This window comes from Leptonychotes weddellii, unplaced genomic scaffold (genome assembly GCF_054177405.1).
Source record: "Leptonychotes weddellii isolate Sample4059 unplaced genomic scaffold, ASM5417740v2 HiC_scaffold_5915, whole genome shotgun sequence".
Taxonomy (NCBI): Eukaryota; Metazoa; Chordata; class Mammalia; order Carnivora; family Phocidae; genus Leptonychotes; species Leptonychotes weddellii.
In genome coordinates, this window is record NW_028027503.1 from 589 (window position 1) to 10,578 (window position 9,990).

The following is a 9,990-nucleotide window of genomic DNA, read 5'->3' on the forward strand; positions in this document are numbered from 1 at the left end:
CCTGTGGCCAGCGTGGGGCCCACGGGGATGGGAGGAGAGAGGCGGAGAGCCCCCAGGCCCCTGTGAGGGCTCCTGGGCAGCATGGTTCCCCTGCGTGGCCTTTGCAGGAGTCTCGTGTCATGCAGACACCGCCCGGCCCCTGACGGGTCAGCAGGGACCCAGCAGGGCTCTGGGATGCCTGTGGTTGCCTCTGCCCCCTGCCCCCCGGCTGAACAGCCACTCACCGCTGCACACAGCAGGCCCCCTCGCACCCCGGGTCGCTGCCGGGCCTGGTGGAGGTGATCCTCGTGTTGACCACGCCCCCGCCCTGGCTGGAGCCGCGGCTGCGGCAGTTCATGGGCGGGCTCCTGGGAGTTCCGCGGGTGAACACACACCGTCTGTTTCTTTTTTGACCGCACCCAGACTTTGTTTATTTGTCTGAACTGTTACTTTCTGGTCTGTGCCGTTTTGGGTGTAGCTGAGAAACGCGTGCTTGCAGAGGAGCGGGAAGGGAGGGGGCGTTGTGGTGCGACTGGGGCTGGAAGTGTATGACCCCCGTGTCCAGGAGGAAAGGTGCGGTCGAGAGGGTGAGCTACTTTTTTTTTTTTTTTTTAAAGATTTCATTTATTTATTTGAGACAGAGAGAATGAGAGAGAGAGAGCTTGAGAGGGGGAGGGTCAGAGGGAGAAGCAGACTCCCTGCCGAGCAGGGAGCCGGATGCGGGACTCGATCCCGGGACTCCAGGATCATGACCTGAGCCGAAGGCAGTCGCTCAACCGACTGAGCCACCCAGGCGCCCACATTATGCAACTTCTTCTTTTTTTTTTTTTTTTAAGATTTTTTATTTATTTATTTGAGAGAGAGAGAATGAGAGAGAGAGAACATGAGAGGGGGGAGGGTCAGAGGGAGAAGCAGACTCCCCGCAGAGCAGGCAGCCCGATGCGGGACTCGATCCCGGGACTCCAGGATCATGACCTGAGCAGAAGTCAGTCGCTTAACCAACTGAGCCACCCAGGCGCCCGAGAGGGTGAGCTACTTACTGGGAGCGCTGGTGTGGGGGCGGACGCCTCTGGACTCTGGCCCCAGGTCCCTCCCTGGCCCTGCCTGTGCTGGGCCTCGGTTTCCCCTCTGTGAGAGCAAGGCTGGCCCCCCTCGGAGGGCCTGAGGTTCTTCCTGCCCTGGAGCTCTTATGCCCCTGGCCCGCCCACCCTGCTGGAGTCGTCCACGGTCTCAGAGGGCCCGGCTTCCTCTCAAGGAAGGACGGGCCCTGCACCACTGGGGAGGGGAAGTGAGAAGATGTCGGCTGTTTTGTGGGTGTCCCACTTCCAGCCAGGCTCCCGACGGGTCGTGTAGCTAGGACATGTCCCCCACACGCCTGTTTGGGGGGCGAGCATGACCAGCCTTTTTGGCCCGGGCCCACCTGTCGTGTTTTAGGAGAGGGCCCGCTTGCGCATTGCCAGGGCTTGGAGGCCTGGAGCTCCAGCCCGTGTTGGGTGTGCTCCTGTCGAAGGTGGGTTTGGTCAGGACTCTGCCACTGTGGCCACTGGACGCAAGACTAGGCTGCCCTGGTGTGGTCTATGTGAGCCTCCGTTTGTGTCTGGCTGAGCCAGCCTTGGGCTCTGCGGGCACCACTCGAGGGAGGACTCAGTGCCCTTGGCAGGGCCCAAGATGGCCAGACGTCTCCCACCCCTGCAAGATGATGCCAGGCGGGTGGCCCCTACCCCACCTTATCAGTGTTGTAGGCCTTGAGCACGGGGTTGGTCTGCTGCCCATGGGAGAAGGCGGGCAGGGCGGGGCATTGGCTCAGCGCCGGGCGGGGATCCTGAGCACGCACCTGCTGCTCACTGCGGCGCTCCGGGTGGCTGGTGGGCTTGGGAGGGCGGGGCTCTGGACGTTTGGGCGGGAGGCGGTGGGTCAGACATGTGTGGCCCGCCCCGCGCTGGAGGGTGTCGGTTCGGGCACTGGGACGTCCGTTAGCGGTGTGCGGCCCTCACTGGAGACGTGTATTTCCTGGTAGGTTTGCCGTCTCCACATGTCGGAGCTGATGGAGGTCTGGCCCTGCCCACAGGTATGGGGTGCAGGCAGGAACCGCTGGGGAGTTTACAGTTGGGGGTTCCAGGGCGCCCACGGCCTCTGGGACACAGGTGCCTCTTCGTGCAGTCCTTGGTGGGGAATCCCTCTAGGTCCTTCTGTCCCTGGAGGCGGGCGCTCCAAGTTGGGCCCCAAGCGCGGGAAAGCCAGGACACCGCTGCTGGTAGGAGGATGTGTCCTTGAACTGGACACCTGGCAGAGGGGTCGCGGGAGGTGACGCTCAGCGTGTGGTGCCCGGCCTCTCTCGTGTGTCTTTGGCAGGGGATGCCTCCTGCTTGCGGTCCTTCCAGGGCATGTGCGGATGGCGTGGCGGCCTCAGAATAGCCGTGCTTGAGCCAGATTACCGTGCTGGCCTACATCGAGGATTAGGGAGCAGGTGGCCCCAGGCCGGGACCCAGGGCAGCCCCGGGGAGTCTGCCGGCCCGCTGGGGGCCCCCAGATGGAGCCCTGCAGGGCCAGCCCCAGGAAGGAGCAGCTGCGGCTGGCCGCACACCCTCCCAGGTCTCCCTCTGTCCCCACCGTCGGTGCCGGTTCTCCTCACGTGGGACGCCCCGTGGCTGGGTGGTGGCAGGGCGAGGAGCAGCCTTTGCCCCTTGTCCCCGGCGGCTGCCTCGGGAGGGATTTAGTGCTCAGGGGGCGGGGGGCAGGCAGGGGTGAGCTCCAGCTCTTGCAGAGCAACCTCGGGCTGATCACAGAGCTGCACCCTGCCAGGAGGTGGGGCGTGGGGGCGAGCTGGGGGTGGTCGGGTGGGTGCGAGCTGGTGGGGCCGGGGTCCTCTGGAGGGCCCTCTGCTCCGGGGGCAGCTGTCCGAGCCCTGTGCTGCAGGCCGGCCACCTGCTGGCTTCCCGGGGCCCGGCGAGCAGAGGGCTGAGCGCGCTGTGGTCCTGTGGGGTCAGCCCCACGTCCCGGCGCCGTTGTGAGATCAGCCTGGGGCCCCGCGTGGAGCCAGGAGCTGCAGTCCAGGGCTGGACAGCCGGGAGCCGCACGGTGCGGCCGGAGCGGGTTCTAGTCCAGGGCTCCTGGCTGCGCCCCGGCACGGCCTCGCTGACGTCTGTCTCCCTCGCCCACAGGGATGTCAGGACCGAGGCCGGTGGTCCTGAGTGGACCATCAGGGGCCGGGAAGAGCACCCTGCTGAAGAGACTCTTGCAGGAGCATGGCAGCGTCTTCGGCTTCAGCGTGTCCCGTGAGGCCCAGGCTGCGGTGGGGGTGTGGCGGGGGGTTTCAGCCATGCAGGGGCGGGGCCAGGCCCCTGCTGACCCACACAGACGGGGAAGGGTCCCCACGCGCTGACCCTGACCTGCAGCCCCCCCCACACACAGACAGGGAAGGGTCCCCATGCGCTGACCCTGACCTGCAGCCCCCCACACCCACACACATGGGGGACGGTCCCCACGCCGCTGACCCTGACCTGCAGCGCCCCACACACGGGCAGAGCCTGGCCCGCGGGGGAGGCGTGGGTGGGGTGTGGGGGTCCAGGTGTCCCAGGTCGATCCTAGGCACTTGTTCCTAGACACCACGAGGGACCCGCGGCCTGGAGAAGAGAATGGCAAAGGTGAGCTGGGCCTCGGCGTCTGGGTGCCCGTCTGCAGGGTGGGCAGCGTGCTGGCGCTCGGGTGGAGACGGAGTGAGGTCGCCGCGGGGCATCTCTCCTGACCCGTGCGAGCGTGTGTGGTTGACCCCAGGCTTCCTCTGTAGTGTCCACGGGATCAGCCCCCGTAGCCTCCCCCCAGGAAGCCCGTGGTTTTCTGGCTCTCGTGACAGGGATGATGTGAGAAAGTGCCGTACGTGGGTTCTCTGCTCGGTGGGGCTGACAGGTCCACGGGGAAGCGGACTCTGGCCACGTTTGGTCCCCGAGCGCCCTGGGGCTGGGCCGTGGGCAGGCCTCAGATAGCTGTCCTTGCAGATTACTACTTCGTGACCAGGGAGGTGATGCAGAGGGACATCGCCGCGGGCGACTTCATCGAGCACGCCGAGTTCTCGGGGAACCTGTATGGGACTAGGTGGGCCACCCTGGGCACCTCCCCTCCTCCCAGGGGCTCCCCCTTTGGCTAGACCCAGGCAGGGCGTCTTGTGTGGGTTCTCTAAGGTGCCCACCACGTCAGGGGTCGAGACGGGGCAGCCGTTGGGGCTGCCTCCTCCCGGCCACCTGTGTGCCCCTGGCCAGGCCTCTGTGGGAACCGCAGGTCCCTGGGGACGGTGCGCAGAGAGGACTCGGGGAATCCGGGTCCCCTAGGTGCACAGGCTGCACTGTGGCCTGCCTTCCTGCAGCCCCTGGGCGGGCATGGGAGTGCCCCCCGGTACACAGGGTCTCTGCCCGCTCTTCCCACCTGGCTGGCCGGCCCCGAGCAGGGTCGTGGGCAGGCGGGCCCAGGCATGCCTCTGAGCAGCCTGTCCCTGAGCCGCCTGGCGAGGGTGAAGCGGCGACCCCACGGGATCTATCTTGCTGCACCCCAGGCCCTGGGTGCAGCTGGGCGGGAGGGGGGGGCCCCAGAGGGGTCACTGGGGCTGTTGGGCAGGCGCAGTGACTGCCAGGGCCCTCGTGCCACTAACCACAGCCACCCTCGGCCCAGCAGAGGGCCCAGCACGCAGATGCTGCAGAAAGGGGGACGAGAAGCTGGGGTCCGGGTATGTTCTTGCGGACGCTCTGGCCGGGCCCCCGCCCAGCGCAGGCCAGTGGGGGAGGCAGGAGCCCAGGGCATGGGCAGCGATGGTCCTGCGGAGGCCCTTCGAGGCCTTGGGGGGCTGCTGGGCCCAGGCAGCCCCACTGAGCGGTTCCTGCTCCTCTGTCCTCCAGCAAAGCCGCTGTGCGGGCCGTGCAGGCCATGAACCGCATCTGCGTGCTGGACGTGGACCTGCAGGGTGTGCGGAACATCAAGAAGACGGACCTGCGGCCCATCTACATCTTTGTGCAGCCGCCCTCGCTGGACGTGCTGGTGGGGGCGCTGGGCCGAGGCTGGGGGCCGGGGGTGCCCTGGGGCAGGATGCGGGCGACCCCAGGGACGCTGACCCTCCTGCGTGTTTCAGGAGCAGCGGCTGAGGCAGCGGAACACGGAGACAGAGGAGAGCCTGGCCAAGCGGCTGGCGGCCGCTCGGGCTGACCTGGAGAGCAGTGAGTGTGGGCCCTGGCCGCCGGGTGTCCCCCCGTCTCCTCAGCCAGCACGGGTCCCCCAGCAGCAGGGTCCCCTCCCGTGGAGGACCCCCAGAGCCTGCACTGACCCTGTCCCCCCACCCCAGGCAAGGAGCAGGGCCTGTTTGACCTGGTCATCGTCAACGACAATCTGGACGTGGCCTTTCGGGCCCTGGAGGAGGCTCTGGCCGAGGTGGGCTCCGCAGGGGGTGGGACTCAGCCCTGTGTTGCACATGGGAGCGCGGGCTGGGTAGGCCGCGTGGCCGTCAGCCCGCACTGGGTGAGACCCTCCTTCTCTGTCCACGGCAGGAAATCAAGAAGGCTCAGCGGACCAGCCGCTCCTGAGCAGGACCACCAGCTGCGTGCTCCCTGGTGGGGACTGCGCTCGCCTCGGCTAGTGCCCAGACTGCCGCGGCCAGAGGACCCTGGCCTCCCTTTACTCCTCTGTCGTGGGAGCTGCGCCAGGGTGTAATAAAGAACTGCTGGGCAGCAGTGTCCGTGAGCCCATGGCCTCTGTTCTGGGCAGGGCGAGGGGGACAGGGGCCGTGCACCCCTCCACAGTGGATCCCTGCTCCCGGCGGCCCGCCAGACTCCCTGGGTTCTACTTGCTGGGGCTCCCTTTGCCCCGTCTTCACACCAGGGAGACCCTTGGCCTGCAGCTGAGCTGGGGCCCCGGTTGGCGTGGATGAGCCTGCTGGACAACAGCTGCCTCTCCCACTGGCTCGTGGAGGTGCCATGAGGCCTTGTATGGGGAGAAGGACCCGGAGCTCATCCTGCTGGAGCCCCCTCCCTTCCTGCTCGTCCCTACCCTGGGCCATGCTGGCTCAGGGACAGCCACTGCTGACCGGGAGGGAGGCCAAACCCCTGCATTGTGCCGAGTGCTGTCCTCTGTCTTGTGCGTGGTCCCCTGAGCCCGGTCCGGTCCCCGTGTTCCAGGGAGGACACTGGAGGGTCGGAGAGGGGCTGTCCCTCAGCTCTGGTCCGTGCCCGGGCCATGCTCCTGTGGTGGGACCCAGGCAGAAGTAGACAGGCTGGGCGCTGTCCCAAAGCCCAGATGCATGGACGAGGGTAGGTGGGAGCCTGGCCTGGATGCAGGCCGGCCACATCAGCCGGCAGAGGGTTACTGGGCATCCCCCCGCCCCCAGGCCAGAAGGCAGGTGAGGCGGGGCCAGACTGATGTGCGGAGGGAGGGGGGTGCGGAGGGGAGGCCCCCTTCCTCTCTGGGCCCTGTCCAGCCCCAGGGACAATCGGGAATTCAGACCCCAGGCCTTGGGGGGAACAATGGAGCCCTTGAAGGCCCTCCCCCCGCATTGTGCTTGGTGGTGAGAGGTGGCCCTGGGTCAGGCCCAGGACTCGGCCAGGCACACACCCTGCGAGGGCCAGTGTCCATCCGGCTGGCAGGTGGAAGGGCTCAGGGACTCCCATTTCCTGGCCTGGAAAAGGTAGGGCGCTGTCCAGGGGACCAGGCGGGGGCAGCTGTGTGGGGACAGACGTCACGCACCCTGTCTGTGGGCCCGGGGTCTCGGGCTCAGGAGACGCACTCGGGGGACACCAGGTACTGTGCCTGGCTGGACCACCCTCCGTTCCCAGGGGACAAATGGCACGGTGGGGGAGGTGGGGCCCCAGGGCTGCTCAGGCCAGCTGGTGAGCGGGAAGGGAAGGGGGTGCACCGGGGACCTTCCCCAGCAGCTGGGGCTCCTCAGCTGTGCCGGTCCAGCCAGCCAGCTGCAGTGTGTCCAGAGGCTGGGCCTCAGACGGTTCCGGCCCTGTGGGAGGCTGGGGAGGCCTACCCCGCACACGTGGCCGACACACCGGGGTGGGTACACCTGCGTGCCCAGCACAGCGCTCCTGAGCCGGCCTGGGGCTCCTTCCCGTAAGTCCTCGGGGGCGCCTGCTAGACCGCAGGTCCTCAGGTCTGGGCCCCAGGGGTCACCGGGAGCAGACCAGACCCCTGTTGTCCAGGAGCGGCCCCCAGCGTGCCACAGATGTGAGTGAGTGGGCGGGCGGCCGCGGCCCCGGGCACGGTGCCAGACTGCCGTGGGGCACGGGGTCTGGGCAGGGTGGCGGCACTTTGGGAGGGGTGGAGGCCCCTGCGGGTGGTGGTAGGGTGCTCTCGCAGGTCCCAGCCCTCCCCACGCCAGGGCTCCCGGGCTTCCTGCCACGGCAGCCCCAGGAACCGCCGCGACGCCCTCCCCAGACCTGGCCCCTGCGGGACGAGCACCCTCACTGGACGCAGAGGGACTGCAGGGGGGAGCGGTTTGCCGGCCCAGCCAACCTCCCCGGTTCATCCTGCCCCTGCTGAGCACCCGTGTGGTGGGAGGGGGCTTGTGTGTGTGAGCGAGGGTGGGGGGGTGCGTTGTGCACACGTGCGAGTGCCGGGGTCTGTACGTGGACCCTGTGAGGGTGGGGGCTCCCTGGGGCAGAACCCACAGGCTGAGTGTGGAGCAGGAGGGGGCTGGAGAGGGGAGGCAGTGGGGAGCCTGGGGCAGCCCCTGTCCACCAAGCGCGAGACCAGTGTGCTCGGGAGCCACGCGGGGTAGATGGCAGTGGCAGGGTGCCCTCCACGCCTGGGGTTGGAGGACTGGGCCGCCTCTGCTCTGGGCCAGGTGGTCCCGGTGGAGCCCGACTGAGGCCCCCAGGGTGGCGGTCCAGGGGCCCGGGGCGGGACAGGGGACACCCGTAGAGCCAACAGAGGGAGACCTCGGGGGAGTCCCGTGGCCGGGTCAGGCCCTGGGCTCTGAGCTCTTAAAGTTCAGGCCCAAGCTGACCTTGGGGTGCTTGTAGGCGCTCATGTGTGGATGAGGGGCCACCCAGTGCTGGGCGTGCTTAGGAAGGGCAAGAGGCTGCCTCAGATGCTAGGTTCTGCCGGAGAACCTAGCGGTGCCCTGAGGTTCCCAGGGCAGGGTCCCTTGCAGATTTGGTGAGCTGAGCATTCTGGGGGGGCCTGCCTGGCAGCCCCACCTCAGTGGGAGGAAGCTCCGCCTGCCCTGGAGGGGCTCCTGGGAGGAAGCCGGGCCAGGGATGGGAAGGAAATGGCTGGGCAGGCCCTGGCCCTCACCCCCCGCACACCCCTCCGCTCCCAGGACCTTTGTTCAGACCCCTGCAGGCGTGAGAGGAGCTCAAGTGCAGAGGCCACTCGTGGATGCAGGCCATCCTGCTGCCTGCCAGAGCCCACCACCCTCCTCCCGGCAGTCTGGCTGCCGCCCCCCACCCCTGCCGAGACCCTCGCTTTCCCCTCCCGGATCCTGGATCCCGCTGAGAGCGATCCCACCCACACTTGCTCTGACCGAGCTTTGGGGGAGCTGCCATCTGAACGGAGCTTAGGTCCCTGCAAACCAGCACCCCTACCCCCCACCCCACCCCCACCCAGTGGCCGAGCCCCACTGGCCTCCTACTGGCAGCACTGGACAGCCTTGGGTCAGCCCTTCACCCCTCCTGGGGGTCAGGGGCCTCCCTGGGGCCTGTGGCTCAGCAGGAGTCGTCAGCCAAAGTCCCTGCTCCACGTTGCAACCTCCGGAGAAGTACCTGCCAGACAGGAGGACCCCCGTGACGGGGCAGGGAAGCCACCCCAGCTCCCCAGCAGCGCTCTTCCCATCATCAGGGCCCCTTCTCAGTAACAAAAGCCCACACTTGGTCATTGTCCTCCTGCTCCCCTGTGTCCTCTCCTGGAGCCCTTCCACCCCGAACATCGAACATCGGAGCGTTTATCCTCACAACTCCTCCAGGTGCCCCAGGGTCTCCCTGTGCACTCTCCTGTCCCTGTCCTCCGCTCACCTGTGTTGACCCCCTGGCTGTGTTGATGTCAGGTACCCGTGGAGCAAGGAGTCTCCGATAACGCTTTCCTGCGGTGTCCCCATTGCCGGGGGGCGGGGGGGTGGCTGTGCTCCAAGCCAGCTTTCTCACCAGCCTGGGGACTTCTGTTTTCTTAGGATTTCATTTATTTATTTGACAGAGCACAAGTAGGCAGAGGGAGAGGGAGAAGCAGGCTCCCCGCGGAGCAGGGAGCCCAACACAGGGCTCAATCCCAGGACCCCGGGGTCAAAGGCGAAGGCAGACGCCCAACCGGCTGAGCCCCCTGGGCGCCCCTAGGCTGGGACTTCTGCCAGCCTGGACGCTCCCTCCTTGCTGCGCGGGCTCTCTGGAGGGGCCGTCCTGAGGAACCGGGAGCTAGGTGGTGGGGGCTGCATACACTCTTTAGGGTTCCCTTTCCTTCCACTTTCATTCATGTAACCGTGTATATCAGTATGGACTCATTTATTTTACACTTTGGGTCGGACTCTATAACTAACCCAGTCTGTAATACTGCATTACTCCACTATTACCCAAATAGACGTGGCTTCAGACACAGGGCGCTTCTGCGGTGCGCTGCCATATCCCTCACTGTGGGCGTGCGTGTGTGTGCACGTGCCTGCCTGTGTGGGTGCGTGTGCGTGCACGTGTGGGTGTGTGTGTGCACGTGCCTGCCCGTATGTGCACGCGTGTGTGCATGTGCTGGTGTGTGCGCACGTGCCTGCCTGTGTGTGCACGCGTGTGTGCGGGCGTGTGTGTGCACGTGACTGCCTGTGTGGGCGCGTGTGTTTTCAAGTGCCTGCCTGTGTGGGTGAGGGCATGTGTGTGCACGTGCCTGCCTCTGGGTGCGTGTGTGTGCACGTGCCTCCCTCTGTGGGTGCGTGTGGGTGCAGGCGTGTGTGTGCATGTGCGGGCGTGTGTGTGCACGTGCCTGCCTGTGTGGGCGCGTGTGTGTGCAAGTGCCTGCCTGTGTGGGTGCGGGCGCGTGTGTGCACGTGCCTGC

The 9,990-nt window shown here is 66.9% G+C and overlaps 1 protein-coding gene across 3 annotated transcripts; it reads left to right on the top strand.

Moving 5' to 3' along the window:
- Positions 1 to 433: 433 nt before the first annotated feature.
- Positions 434 to 5,690, top strand: GUK1 (guanylate kinase 1). 3 transcript variants are annotated; one of them, XM_081811155.1, is made up of 9 exons: positions 434 to 566; positions 1,997 to 2,047; positions 3,141 to 3,254; positions 3,582 to 3,623; positions 3,975 to 4,071; positions 4,866 to 5,004; positions 5,096 to 5,180; positions 5,306 to 5,391; positions 5,508 to 5,690. In XM_081811155.1, exons 3-9 carry the CDS (start codon positions 3,143 to 3,145, stop codon positions 5,541 to 5,543), a joined length of 597 nt encoding a protein of 198 aa, XP_081667281.1. In that variant the 5' UTR covers positions 434 to 566; positions 1,997 to 2,047; positions 3,141 to 3,142; the 3' UTR covers positions 5,544 to 5,690. The 3 variants fall into 3 exon arrangements, with proteins under 3 accessions (XP_081667281.1, XP_030895255.1, XP_081667280.1); XM_081811154.1 differs by lacking the exons at positions 434 to 566; positions 1,997 to 2,047 and adding an exon at positions 2,354 to 2,571; XM_031039395.2 differs by lacking the exons at positions 434 to 566; positions 1,997 to 2,047; positions 5,306 to 5,391 and adding an exon at positions 2,340 to 2,571.
- The last annotated feature ends 4,300 nt before the right edge of the window (positions 5,691 to 9,990 follow it).

Coding starts and splice junctions, on each gene's coding strand:
- GUK1 (XM_081811154.1), top strand. CDS start 2,364: ATGTGCGGATGGCGTGGCGGCCTCAGAATAGCCGTGCTTGAGCCAGAT. Junction 2,572..3,140: donor CTGGCCGCACACCCTCCCAG/GTCTCCCTCTGT, acceptor CCTCGCCCACAG/GGATGTCAGGACCGAGGCCG. Junction 5,392..5,507: donor TGGAGGAGGCTCTGGCCGAG/GTGGGCTCCGCA, acceptor TGTCCACGGCAG/GAAATCAAGAAGGCTCAGCG.